Genomic DNA, 13,481 nt, shown 5'->3' with positions numbered 1-13,481 from the left:
GTGATCTCGCTTTCTTTCACACTGTCTAAACAACACAGGAACCAGATTCTACATCTTTTCCTGCGGATGCAAAAACATTGTGCCATAGTCTGCTGCACCTTCCACACATTATGTTCATGTTATGATATCTAAAACTCTCTTGATTGAGGACCCAACAAATAGAGACAACAAATAAGAATCTTAAAGATGGTTTGTGAGAACAAGATTGAAGTTGGCAGAACAAATCCCAACCACGAGGGAAGATAACAAACAATTTGGTATCTGCATCATATTTTAAAGATGCTTCTCGATTCTATCTGGTTGTGAAACTTCTATAACATCAGAAAATTGTCTTTGTTCTTTCAAACATAGGTTTAGCTTGATAATTGCCTCTAATCATGTACGATATAACAAACAACTTTCCCCAAAGAACAAAAACTGCAGTTCCTTTAACGGCCACTTGAGCCTGGCTCCAGCAGTGAGTCAGTCCCCATAGACTCCCATGTTAAAATGTCCAACTTTACAGCAAAAATAAACATGTTTACAGCCTGATACAAAAACAGTTTTGTTCTCTATAACCAATCCCCAACTTCATCACAGCTGCATGAGAGTTGATTTTTCCTCCTAACTCACTATCTGGATACTAGTAAAGCTTAAATCTAGGGATGTAACTGCTTTAAATATGGTGTCAATAACATGGCAATTCAAGAAGGTTCGGTGAGTGAAATTCTAGTAAAGACCCTTCTTCAAAAAAAGAAAAAAAACAAGAAACTCAGTGAGTCCATCCTACCTGACCACCAGGTGTACTTAAATAGAATTTCCGTGTATCTGTACTTTACTAGAGTATTTATTTTACTCCCCATATCTTTACATAAATATCTATAGTATCTACTGTCTTAGGTTTAATACATTTGAGGGAAGTATTTATCTCCCAGCCCTGCACGCCTTCAAACATCAAACACATTTGAAGCTAAATGGAGGAAACAATGACACATAAAAGAGAATCCTATCGGTGTATCTGTGCTTATCGGTTACAAAGAGATGAAAGAGCAAAAACCACATAACTTGTCCACCATTCATGGTGCTATACTCTGGGGTTAAAGTGGGCCAGAATGATCTGGATTGGTGGTCACAGCACTACAAATGATCTTAGGGTACCCCCACCTGCCATATCCCACTTCAACCTCTAACTGTGCTCATTTTCCTGTTTAGGTATTGAGGCAGAGCCACATTCTACAACGTATGTGACAGCAAATAGATCAAATTCTCTCGCTTTCTCTCTGCTCACATTCTGCATAGCAGTGTTCAAAATGAGTACATTCACTAGAATCAGATAGATAGATCTGATTCTAGTGAATGTACTCATTTTGAAATACACAAATATTGTGTATTTAGAAATACACAAAAAAATATCTCTGACACAGAGGAAGTACCGGCAGCACTGGTAGGTGCAGTTCTTTTATGTAATGGACCAGTGTTTTATTCTTCTGTTTCTTAGCACTAACTACCAAGTATCTGTGTCTGATACACTGAAAAAGATTACAGAGGCAGCTTGCTAAAAAAGCTAGTGAACATTACCTGATACTAAATATGGTCACTTCTGGCTCCAAAAAAAGTAACACGGCAGCAGCCAGCACACTGTTGTTGAAACCGGTGAGCGATATCATGGTGGCTGCATCCAGCTTTCACATAAACAGTATACCTTTATATATATATTTAAGCCACATAAACCCTCCCTACACTCTTATACCTCATGGGGCGATCGTGGCTCAAGAGTTGGCAGTTTGTCTTGTAACCGGAAGGTTGCCGGTTCTCGGTCGTTGTGTCCTTGGGCAAGACACTTCACCTACTGGTGATGGCCAGACGGGTCGATGGCGCGATATGGCAGCCTTGCTTCTGTCAGTCTGCCCCAGGGCAGCTGTGGCTACAACTGTAGCCTGCCTCTATCAGTGAGTGAATGAATAGTGGAATTGTAAAGCGCTTTGGGTGCCTTGAAAAGTGCTAAATAAATGCAATCCATTATTATTATAAAACCTATTATAACCACTTAAAATCTAAAATAATAAAAAAAAATACCTACCGGTATAAGAAACAGAAACCTGTGATATAATGAAATTCCGGCAATATAAATTTACAGATAAATCTGCAATGTAGCAAGGAATACTATAGTCTGTGGTTCATGTTACTCAGACCTCCATCCATCCACAGCCACTGAGCAAAAAAACTGAGTTGTGACAGATTGCTGATCCAAATTTCCACACAGCTCTCCACAAATTGCTTCCATTTTGGGATCAGCATTCAGGACAGATAAAATTAACACCTTAGATTTAGCACAGGAGCACACACAGCAACAAACAAACAAACAGGCAGGCAGAGATCACAGGCTGACAGAAACCTCACCATTCATGGTGGTTGTCCACGAAGGCAGACATGGGGCTGATCTGGACGGTGTACGTGTCATTAGCTGAATATTCAAACAGCCCATAGTATGGGTTGAACAGCTCTCTAGAGACCAAGAAGAAAAACTCTCTGGAGGGTCCACTGTAGTCCAGCCTGCAACACACACACACAAAATGAGAGTACACATGCATATGAACCTTGATGACTTTGGCTGATGATTGGATCAGAGGAGGAACGCATTTAGTGTTTATGGGATTTTGCAGCCTCACAATCACGATACTTCTGCACTGGAAACAAGAGACAGGTACAGGCGTATAAAATGATTTGTTGTTAAATTTGGTGACATTTAATTTCCTGCTATTGACCTTTTTTTAAAGGGACACAATGTCTCCTTTGTTTTGTTTTATTTAAACTGACTATAAAAGCTTTATTAAGTTATTCTTCCGGTCCTAGATTCTCTCTCTCATGTATACAGTCAGCGCAGGTGAAACAATAACTGAAACATGAGGTCGATTTTCGGTTTTTGGCTGGTACGATGAAGGGCCTGTTCAGTTCATTTTTGCAATCCTGTATGCTGATGTTATAAACAATCATTCCTGCACTGTGGCGATGTGCGTTAAACATTATGCTTTGAAACTTGAGATGAGAACAGAAAACTCTACCCTGCATGAGGTGAGCAAACATCTCGTGTCATTAAGAACAGTAACGCCAATGAAATGGAGGTAAATGTGTTTCTCTGACCCGTCCTCGCCTACAAAGCTGACGTAAAGCTTGCTCCTCTGCAGGTCTTTACGGGAGTAGCACATGATCTGGTTAAAGGCGTCCTCCAGAAGGTGATCTCTGCGTATGATGAGCCTGGGGGTGCACACACACACACACACACACACACACACACACACACACACGCACGGTTATAGAAACAGAGCGCCAACTATAAACCACTACCGATGAAAACATACAATCATCTTTTGATTAAAATAGTCCGGACTGAAATACACTGCTGAAAATAAAACATTAAAGGAACACCTTTTAATCAGAGTATAGCATCAAGTCAGCTAAACTTCTGGGATACTGATATGGTCAGAGGGGGTGTTAATGAAATTAACAACAGGTGAACTAGAGGAGCATCAGTGAGACAACCCCCACAACACAAACGGTTTTACAGGTGGGGGCCACTGACATTTTTTCCTTCCTCATTCTTTTTGATTGTTTTTCCTCTAGTTTTGCATTTGGCTAGGTTCAATGTCACTACTGGTAGTGTGAGGTGATACCTGGACCCTAGTTGCACAGGTAGTCCAGCTCCTCCAGGATGGCACATCAATATTTTAGAGATATTTTATAAATCCAGAGGCGACAGAGACTTCGGAGTTTTGCCTCCTGAAATGTGGAACGAGTCAGGCAGTCTTCATTTGTTGCTGACTTTAAAACTCGTTTAAAAAGAGACATTTTCTCTTTGGCTTTTAATCCAGTGTTGTTATCTGTCTTAAACTCTTACCCTTCGTATGTGCCTGTACTATTTCAAATGTTCCCTAGGTTCTATGAATTAACTTATAGCTGATTAATTGCTTTATTCTTGTTCTCTCATTTCTTGTACAGCACTTCTGTCAGCTGTTATGTTGTTTTTTAAGTGCTTTAGAAATAAAGTGATGATCAATACGTCATTACAGGCTCAAGAGCAGGAGGAGATCCCGGGAGATGGGCAGGTACTCTTGGAGAGCTGGACAGGCCCGTAGGAGGCTCAACACATCAGCAGGACCAGTATTTGCTCCTTTGTGCAGGAAGGAACAGGACGAGCACTGCCAGACACATGCTAGACGCACTGTATCCTGGGTTCTTCCTGGTGCATGACAAATGCCCTGACTGCAAGAGTATGCAGGCAGTTCCTGCGAGATGAAGGAATTGTTCTTCATCTCGCAGGAACTCCTCTTGAGCATTTTGTGTGAGTCCATCCAATGCCATGAGGCTTTGCCTCAGACTGACCAGGTGCTCAGTGATGTCCAGATCTGTTAGGAGATCCCCCAGGACACCAGTCGTCCTCTCATTAGGATTATGGGGGCATTAGAAACTACGAAGTACTATTTTTAGTTGGTGCAATTCAATTTCATCAGAATGGAATAGTATCACTTTTTCACTTTGATTTTTGGGGTTTCTTTATATTCAGCCCTCTATAAGTCAATCATTTTAATTTCCATCAAACGATGTGACATTCACGTATTACCCAGTCCATATCATTATTGATATCCAGCATGATTTTTTTCCTATTGAGGTCTGAGGTATGTTCATACTGTTCCTTTAATTCTTTTTTGAGCAGTGTATATGTAAAGCCTAAATTTAGGGTTATACCTAACGCTAAACCCGTGATGGTGTGCCTCCTGAAATTTAATTTGCCCTCCTACCGGTTTATGATTTTGAACAGAACATGCAGTTTTTATTCATAAATAACATTTTTTATTTTCATTTAGAAATCAGCATTCATTAATTCATCTTTTTGGAGCTTTTAGACCTACTTGACTTTCCCCGGTCCCTGTCCATAACCCTTTGTCTCCAGCTTTCGATAGAAGTTCCTCAGTTTGGCCTCAAAATCTCGTTTATAGGGAGCCGGGGCGCGGGCATTAGCTCTCTGGGTACCTGAGATGTAAATGACAGTAAAAAGCACAATGAATGCAAAGCAAGAGACAGAGCAAGAACAAAAAGAGGAGCACAGACATGTAAAGACAGATAAATGGATACAGGGAGACAGAAATAAAATTAAATCTGAATGTTCCCGAGCAGAAATTGAGTAAAGCTTGAGTGATTGTGTAGACAATCAGAAATAGCGCATGCAGGTTAATCCTGGATTGTTTTGGGGGGATTTTTTTTGTATCAGACTGTTAAAGCTTTTATTAATTTTAGAGCAAATACACATCTCAGTGATCAGAGCTCAGCTCAGCATAAAGAGGTGAAAAGAAAAACACTAATAACAGCGCTGCAAAGAAAATGTTTGTTTTGAACCAAGTCTGACAAGGACGCATTCCAAAAAGCTTCTTTGAATAAAGTGTGCTGGATTTTTATCGAAACATTTCTCTTAAATGCATTGTTTCGAGAGGTGGTAAGTGCTTTGCAGCTTTTTGTGTTTTCTATCAGGGTGTGTGGCTCCCTTTATCTGTTCCTGTCTCCTTTCAGTGTCATCCTGCAGAGAATTATGACAAAATGCTGGAGCATAAGTCTGAAACTCTCAGCATCGACAGCATAGGGGGAGGATGTTTTAGCAACACCGGTGGGCTGGCAGGAGAAGAAAAAGAGATGAACAGCCTGGTGGAGCTTTGGGATAAAATATATTCCAAATATGGAAGGTGGGTCAGCGCAGATAAAACCACACATAAAAACTAAAGCCTGAAAGTACCTTGGTGCTTTTATATCCGAACGTGGATCGAAACTGGAAGTCAAGGCCAAGAAAACCAAAACTACAGACACAGTTTCCAGATTGAAACCAGGATGAAGACTCATTCTCATCTTAATATTGAGGTTGGACAGCTGACTTTGTGTGGTGGGATTAATCTTAAAGGATGCTACTTTAATCCCAAATCATCAACACACAGTGTCCAGGCAGGAGAGTGAGCTCTGTGTTCAGCATCTGCAGCTCTTAACACAGATTTGTCTTGAAATCATCTCTCGCTTTCTTTCTCTGTCTCTTTTACTTTGAATAAGCAAGAACCTCAGAGGCAAATAAAGCCAATCAGAAGTCTCAAAAGTGCAGTTCCTCTAGTGGCCACTTGAGGCTGACTCTAAAGGTGAGTCAGTCCACAGACTCCCATTTAAAAAAAGTCAAGTTTAAAGCACAAATAAACATGTTTACAGCCTTCCCAAAAATCCGAGGCATTCTTTACAAATATTATGGGATCACAAGATCAGCAGGTTTTCTAGGTAATGGTGAAAGAAGACATGAGACTAAAATCTCCCGGACTGGACGTTAGACCAACAGATATCCAGACTCAGAAGTGTTGTTACACTTTAGCAACGTCACAGTTACATCATTGTTACTGCGCTGTTACAATGTAACAAGACAGAAGTTACAGAACAGTTACACTGCAGATACACCATAGCTGCGGGTAATTACACCATAGATACAACATAATTTTACTGCAATGACTACAACTGCACAGGAGCTACACCATAACATGTCAAAGTTACACTTGTGATGACACAGTAAATACACCATAAATATGCTGTAGTTACTCATCATTACTCATATAATTTAGGTATATTGATTATAAACCGTTAAAAAAGTTTATTATGTAAGACAGCATATACACGAACATTTTCATTTTACAGTTTTTATTATATAAAAGTGAGAATTTAATAAATGCTGGGCTGATGCAGACAAGGAGTGAGACAGAGACTCACCGGGGGAGCTCTGTGGAGAGGAGAGGCAGTAACCTGGGTGGAGTAATGGCGGTACATATGACATCACCTCCTCCTCAAATAAGCTGAAGATGAGAGAGAGAGCGAGAGAAAGAGATACACACACACACACACACACACACACACACACACACAGAGAACACTGTCAGACAGCACAAAGGAAACGATACACCTTCAGGCAGCGTTAGTCCTCACACACACACACACACACACACACACACACACACACACACACACACACACACACACACACACGGTAGCAGGAATGCAATATTGCGGGTTGCTTATATATAAAATCAGGCAGGCTGCAAAGCCAGCCGCTTCACATGAGTCAGCACATAATTATGACTGTAAATACTACTTGTAGGTCAAATAATCATGTGTGATGTCCACAAATATTTTACTTCAGAGGCAAAAAGGTGACACAAGGTACCAATTTATGACATTTCATAAGTGGTGATCATTTTGACCAGCAGGCTCTGTCCCCACACAGACACACCTGCAGGACTCACCTCAGCAGTATGACGAGGTCAGCGTCACTGGAGAGGCGAGCCAAGCCGTTGACTCCCTCGCTGCGAATAAACTGCACTTTCTCCCTGCAAACACACACACACTTTAGGGGGCTAACCAGATGCAGTCCATCAAGATTAAAGGTTAAACGTGTTCAGTTTGACTGATGGCGATAATGGAGGCGCGGGAGGCCGGACTGAGACAGAGATGGAGACTGAGAGAGAGGCATACTTGAGCGAGTGGTTCCTGGCGAGCTCAGGCTGCCTTTCCTGCAGGATCTCAAATATATTGGGTTGCCGTAGAAACGCCACTATCTTGTCATTGTAGGCTGGAAGAAAAAGAGGAGAGAATCAGCATGTGTGATTTCACTTTATTCTTGCATCCACACGTGGAAGTGTAAGTCTGTCCGACTCACCCACAGGCACCACGTCGTGGTACTGACTCCGACTGGAGCCGCTGAAGGTGCTGGAGGGGCGGGGCAGGACGGGTGGGTTGGTTTGGCGAGAGTCATCCACCACCTGTGACAACAGTAAACACTACAGTTCAGGTCGCATCCTAGTTCTGGGACCGACCCACCAGTTGGGAACAACAGCAACTCAGCCACAAAGGGGTAGACCACATAAACCCACACAGCGGTTGCTGAGGGGCATAAAGCACTGAGGTTACCAACTTTCTGCCAAGTCAAACGCTACAGACCTCCAAGCTTCATATGGCCTTCAGATTAGCTCGTCTGCCTTGACATGTGCATAGAGGGCTTCATGGAAAAGGTTTTCATGGCTAAGGAGCTGCAGCCAAGCCTTACATTACCAAACACAAGTGTCAGATGCAATGCTGTAAAGCACGGTACCACTGGACTCTAGAGCATTGGAGACACGTTCTCTGTAGTGATGAACGCTTCTCTGTCTGGCAGTCTGATGGATGAGTCTTGGTTTGGTGGTTGCCAGGAGACGGTACTTGTCTGACTGCATTGTGTCAAGTGTAAAGTTTAGTAGAGGGGGGGAATATGGTGTGGGGACTGTGAGCCAGGACTTCTCATCCAACATCAGTGTCTGACCTCACAAATGTGCCTCTGGGAGAATGTCCAAAAATTCCCATAAGCCTTCCCTGAAGAGTTGAAGCTGTTACATCACATTAGACGCACACATTTTCATGTGCATGTGTCAGAAGCAAACAGATGTATGCAAAATAGTCTAGACCTGGTGCAATGATGCTGGAGAGTTTGGAGCGTCTTAATACTGCAGATATAAACTGTGAGTTCACCCCATAAAAACAGCTAAACGTTATGACTGCACGTGTCACAGAGCATCATTTTAGATCCTCAGCATCCTTTACATGTTGAATTCCAGATGCTTCCATTTCAGATTTCTCCCCACAGGTAGCACTAATAGAGCGACACTCTCATTTATCATATCCACTTTTTATTTTAAACAAAGTCTAACCCAGGAAGTCATCTCATTTCTCTTTAATATTTTCTTCAGTTCAATTAGTCTACTGTCATTACAAGGAAAGTCACGAGCAGGCTCTCCTTTGTTTAACTACCTTACCTTGATATATTACTGTCACACAGTCCTGGCTCATGCCCTCGTCACCTCTCGTTTGAATTATTGTAATTATTGTAATTTTCTTTGGACCACCAAAACAGAAAACCCTGCAATCGTCTCCAAATGGGACAGAACTGCAGCAAGAGTCATCGGCTGCACCCAGTTTGCTGACCACATTACAGCTACTCTCATCAGCTTCACTGGATCCCGATTCCTCAACACCAATATTGGTCTTCTTTTTAATTTTGTGTTGCACAGGGCCCTTGAGTACTTTAAAAGGCACCAAAAAATAAAAAGTATTATTATTATTATTACTCCAAGCCACTGGTAACATCTTTGCCACTAAGACGGCTCTCAAACTGACCTCCAGCTCTCTACATCGTTCTTGCTGGTTCAGAATAAAGACAAAAGTCCAAAAATTAGACCATCTTTCTTCTTTTGCACTATTTACACCTTAGAAACCATCAGATGGGTCCGATTTGAGACCTCGGAGCCTTATGTTTGACACTGCAGCTGCAGAATCTCACACAGCTGGACACATCTGAGATTCTCCCTCTAATAGTGAGCATTACTACCTTGATAATACCTTGACATGACTCTTGTTACGAGATGCTGTTATATACACTAGAAGTGAGCTTCTGTGGCACTTTTTACTCTATATTAAAGCTGCTGTGACGCATCCTTGATGGCTCCAACACAGGTGACGCCAACATTCAGAGTTCAAACTGGCCTCTCTAAACATGCAAACCCTAAGCGTGCTCCAGGCAATGAGTGCTCTGCAGCAATGGCGAGTCTCTCACCTCCCCGGCACTGTGGCTGCGCTGGCGGCTCAGATGCTGGCGGTGGGCCAGCAGCCCGGTGGAGCGAGAACTCTGGAGGGGCAGCCGCGGGTCGATGAAGGTCGTGGAGCGACAGTTATGATCCACGAAGAAAGGCTGAGGGTTGAGGCGCACATAAACTAATCAGAAAATGTCACACGCAGCGCAGTGAAGGTGAAAACGGGCGTCATTGCGTGGCATACCTTCCCAGTGTGGTCGTGCTTCATCTCCCAGCCCCGGGGAAGCTCCAGCTGCTTATTGGAGAACATGTTGAGGAAGGTGACGAGGTCGCGGTTGTGCTGGTAGCGCTCGAAGAAGTGAGTGTCTCGACGCACCTTGCTGATCATGTGCTTCAGGCAGGTGTTGCTCGTAAACATGCGATAGGCACTCTGAGGGGAGGTCATCAGGAAGCGACAGGAGAACCAATGAGAGAAACAAGAGTGGGGTTATTTCAGTGGTATGATGCTATTTTCCTTTTTTATCTGAGACATACTGTTATTCAGGGTTTTTCCTACATGATTAGTGCAGTATCAGTACATCAGGTTTGAAAATAACAGTGTACATGGAGTTGAATGTGGAGTTTTCTAACAGCTCAAGCAGTTAAAAAGCAGAAGTTATAAAGATCTTTATGTTGTATAAGAGGAAGAAGAAACAGATTAAACTAACGTCAACACATCACATGGAGCTAAAGGGGGCAGACTATAAGAGTCTCAATATCCCTAATATTAGTGACTACCCTGACAGAGGTCCCTTATGACCCCAGCCAAATATGTCAATGTGCTGATGTGATATTTGGAGTTCTTTATAGATCCTGGCCCATTTCTTAAAATACTACACTTATAATTTCTTCTTTCTAATCACTTTATTGTGATGTTGTGCAGGGAAGTATGACTAACTGAATGAGAACAGAGTGTGCGTAATTCCCAACATCTCCACTCCAGATGTTTGCTCAGATTTAGTTTGAAGCATGGAAGAAAGAAAAGATGAAAAACAGCCTGACTCTGATGACCTCATTGTAACGTGTTGTTGATCACTTGTCACTGATGCTGGCATACATATACAGAAGAAAAGAAAACGATCTGTAACAAGTAACAGGTGACGATGTAATCTGTCAACTACTAGTTTCTGAAACTAGGATAGCTAAGCAGAAACATGAGCCTAAATGGTTTTTGGTGACCTTGCGTATGTTAGATCTGCTCTACAGGTGTGTTGGACTGACAGGGTTTGAATGCAGCACGGTGAAGAAGTCGGGGCTGCACAGGAACTTGGCGCTGGGCGACTGGAGCAGCAGGGAGAGACGCGAGCGGCCGCTGGAGTGCGCGACGCCGCTTTCTCGTCTGTATTCTGAAACAGAAACGACATCCAGTCAAAGCCCGAGACACCAACCAAACCGACCACAGCAGCTTATGTCAGGAAAACACGCTCTAATAGCACGTGCTGAGTTTAAAGACAGTTAGTAATCACACGTCTACAACTCTGCATGAGTGATATGACAAAGAAAGCTGCTCTTCTCACATCTCTTCATAACAAATAACAGTATCATGGCTACCAGTAGCAGTTCTGAGGATGAATCATCTTCCAGAGGTGACTCATTTAATTGCACAAATGTTTCCTCGTAAAATCTCTCGTCAATGAAACCTTTAATTACTGCATTTGTCTGTGAGATGAACTAACCAGAAATGGAGTGTGGCATCAGTTCGCTTTCAGGTTCAGGAACCAGGTCGACGGAGCTTTCCTCTGACCGATCGCTGTTGGTGATGGTCCTCCTGATGCTCTGATATCTGTCATCAAACAGTGACTTTAGCTTTTCAGTTGCTCCCCAAAGGAAGCAAAGACAATGAAGCATGCATAAGCTTTCTTCTTCTGAAAGTGTGAGAACTTCTGTTTATTCACAGGTACATTAGCTTAAAAACAGGCAGATTATAAAAAACAAAAACAAAGAGATATCTGCAGGTCTCACCAACATACACAGATCGGTCTCACTGTTTTATTTAGAACCCACTTTCTATTTAAAGATAGGAACCCTTGGCTTAATCAAGGATTTGCACCACTTCACACCACTGGACACTTCCAGATGCTTCAGGTTACCTGTTATCTGTTACCTCAAAGCTAAAAAGACCAAAACAGTGGACCGTCTGGAAAATATTTCTTCCATTAGGAAAATATGTTTCTGAAAACATCTGGATCTCTTTTACTTTAGATCAACAACAAGTGATTAAAAACGTCTGTGGGAGTTTCTAGAGACAGAAATCTGAAGCTTGGTCACCCATTAAACATCTACAAAGGTGTTCAAGGAGCTTTCAGGCCTTGGTTCAGTAGTTAACAGTGTCACATGTCAATCAGTGGCATCCTGTACTCTTACTGATAATTACTTGTATCACTCACCGCAATTTAAGAAGAGGTTAACTCAGGACCCACCCACTTTTGCATCTGTATGCCATTGACTTTTTGTGTTATCTGCATTAGACGTTAATTTCTTGAGTTAAACTACAGTTACTTGGGGGGTAAACTGATTTCTTTAACGTTATCTAGATCCCGGTCCTCCTTAAGCTCCCAGTCCTCGGAGAAAGTTCATGATTTCTCCCCTCAAAGCCCACCTGCGGTTCAGCTGCTCCATCTGCTGAATGGAGTTGGAGCGGGTCAGGCCCTGTGGGGCAGGAGGTCCGGTGGGCCGCTGCCACGTGGTGGTCCTGTTGACGTGGTCCACAAAGAAAATCCTCCCATGGCTGTCGATCCGGGCCTCCCAGTCTGAGAGGCAGTTAAAAATGGAGATAAAGCAGGTGTTTAATGGCTTGAACTGAATGTAACTGTTGAAAGTAACACACTTCAGGAATTTAATTTTTAATCTGAAATGAGGAAAATGGATAAATGTGTGTTTACGTCGGGAATCACTGCATCCATGATGTCATTCTGTGGCTGATTTGGGGTTTCAAAGTGTTTGTCAGGCTGACTCAGTGCGACGCATGTGAACAACAGATGTGGACACGGGACGGTCGTGTGAATAGAAACACACACTGCCGCACACTGAACAGTACAGGGCATGCAGACACACACACACTCACTGGGAGGCAGAGGCTCGTCCACACGTTGGTATCGGTGGATGTCGTGACGCACAGAAGGAAGTGAACGCACAGGATGTCCATTAACGTGAGCACCTGAGCACAGGAAACACACAGCACACAGAGGGAACTTTGTTTTAACTCGGGATGAAAATGTCATGGGTTGTAATGTCCAACAAAAACTGTGGTGACCGACTTTTGGAGATTTGTGTAAACGGTACTACCTTCCTCTCCTTCTGTTTCTGTGGTAACTTGTTCTGAATCTGCAGACCCCGCCTCCTCAGATGGCTTTGCCTCGCCTTCCTGTTGTTCAGCCACGCCCCCTGCAGCCTGCAGACTCAGCCTCCTCACGCTGATCTCCTCCACCTCCTGTTGCTCGCTAGTTGGTGGCGGCGGCGGTGCTTCAGCTTCAGCAGCGGCACCTTGCCCTTCACCATCTACAGCCTGATTGGTCGGCGGTGCAGCAGAGTCTATGTCTCCCCCTGGATCTATGGCGGTCTCTGCTCCCTCCTCTGCTTCCTAGAAAATATAAGCGTTTAAAGAGATGGCAAAATAATCACAAAATCATTCAGTCACATATATACAGATATGAAAGGAGTCCATATCTCACGGCATGAGGCAGAGCTGGCTCCGTAACCAGGGCAACAAAAGTTTGACTCCATGCAAATATGTGTCAGTGCGTAGGCGTCGCATCTCAAAAAGAAACAATCATGGAAGATTTGTGATAAAAATTCAGTGGAAAATGGAAACAGATCACTGGTTCCCACTCACAG

At 43.1% G+C, this 13,481-nt stretch overlaps 1 protein-coding gene across 4 annotated transcripts in view; it reads right to left on the bottom strand.

Annotated features, from left to right (window-relative positions):
• hecw2a (HECT, C2 and WW domain containing E3 ubiquitin protein ligase 2a) overlaps positions 1-13,481 on the bottom strand; it is a 45,279-nt gene that overhangs the window by 11,397 nt on the left and 20,401 nt on the right. For 2 of the 4 annotated variants that reach the window (XM_085434512.1, XM_085434513.1), the window contains exons 10-23: positions 12,933-13,227; positions 12,712-12,804; positions 12,247-12,397; positions 11,324-11,430; positions 10,869-10,993; positions 9,853-10,038; positions 9,632-9,766; positions 7,706-7,826; positions 7,522-7,618; positions 7,293-7,376; positions 6,763-6,845; positions 4,887-5,007; positions 3,121-3,234; positions 2,380-2,532 (exon numbers count right to left, since the gene is read on the bottom strand). In XM_085434512.1, coding sequence (XP_085290638.1) covers positions 2,380-2,532; positions 3,121-3,234; positions 4,887-5,007; positions 6,763-6,845; positions 7,293-7,376; positions 7,522-7,618; positions 7,706-7,826; positions 9,632-9,766; positions 9,853-10,038; positions 10,869-10,993; positions 11,324-11,430; positions 12,247-12,397; positions 12,712-12,804; positions 12,933-13,227 — 1,865 coding nt within the window. The remainder of the gene's footprint in view (positions 1-2,379; positions 2,533-3,120; positions 3,235-4,886; positions 5,008-6,762; positions 6,846-7,292; positions 7,377-7,521; positions 7,619-7,705; positions 7,827-9,631; positions 9,767-9,852; positions 10,039-10,868; positions 10,994-11,323; positions 11,431-12,246; positions 12,398-12,711; positions 12,805-12,932; positions 13,228-13,481) is intronic. The other 2 variants (XM_085434514.1, XM_085434515.1) reach the window with 2 other exon arrangements.

Source organism: Copadichromis virginalis, linkage group LG16 (genome assembly GCF_057382275.1).
Source record: "Copadichromis virginalis isolate Kocher_CV1m ecotype Utaka linkage group LG16, C_Virginalis_male_GT1.1, whole genome shotgun sequence".
Classification (NCBI taxonomy): Eukaryota; Metazoa; Chordata; class Actinopteri; order Cichliformes; family Cichlidae; genus Copadichromis; species Copadichromis virginalis.
This window is presented reverse-complemented; position numbering and strand designations above follow the sequence as displayed.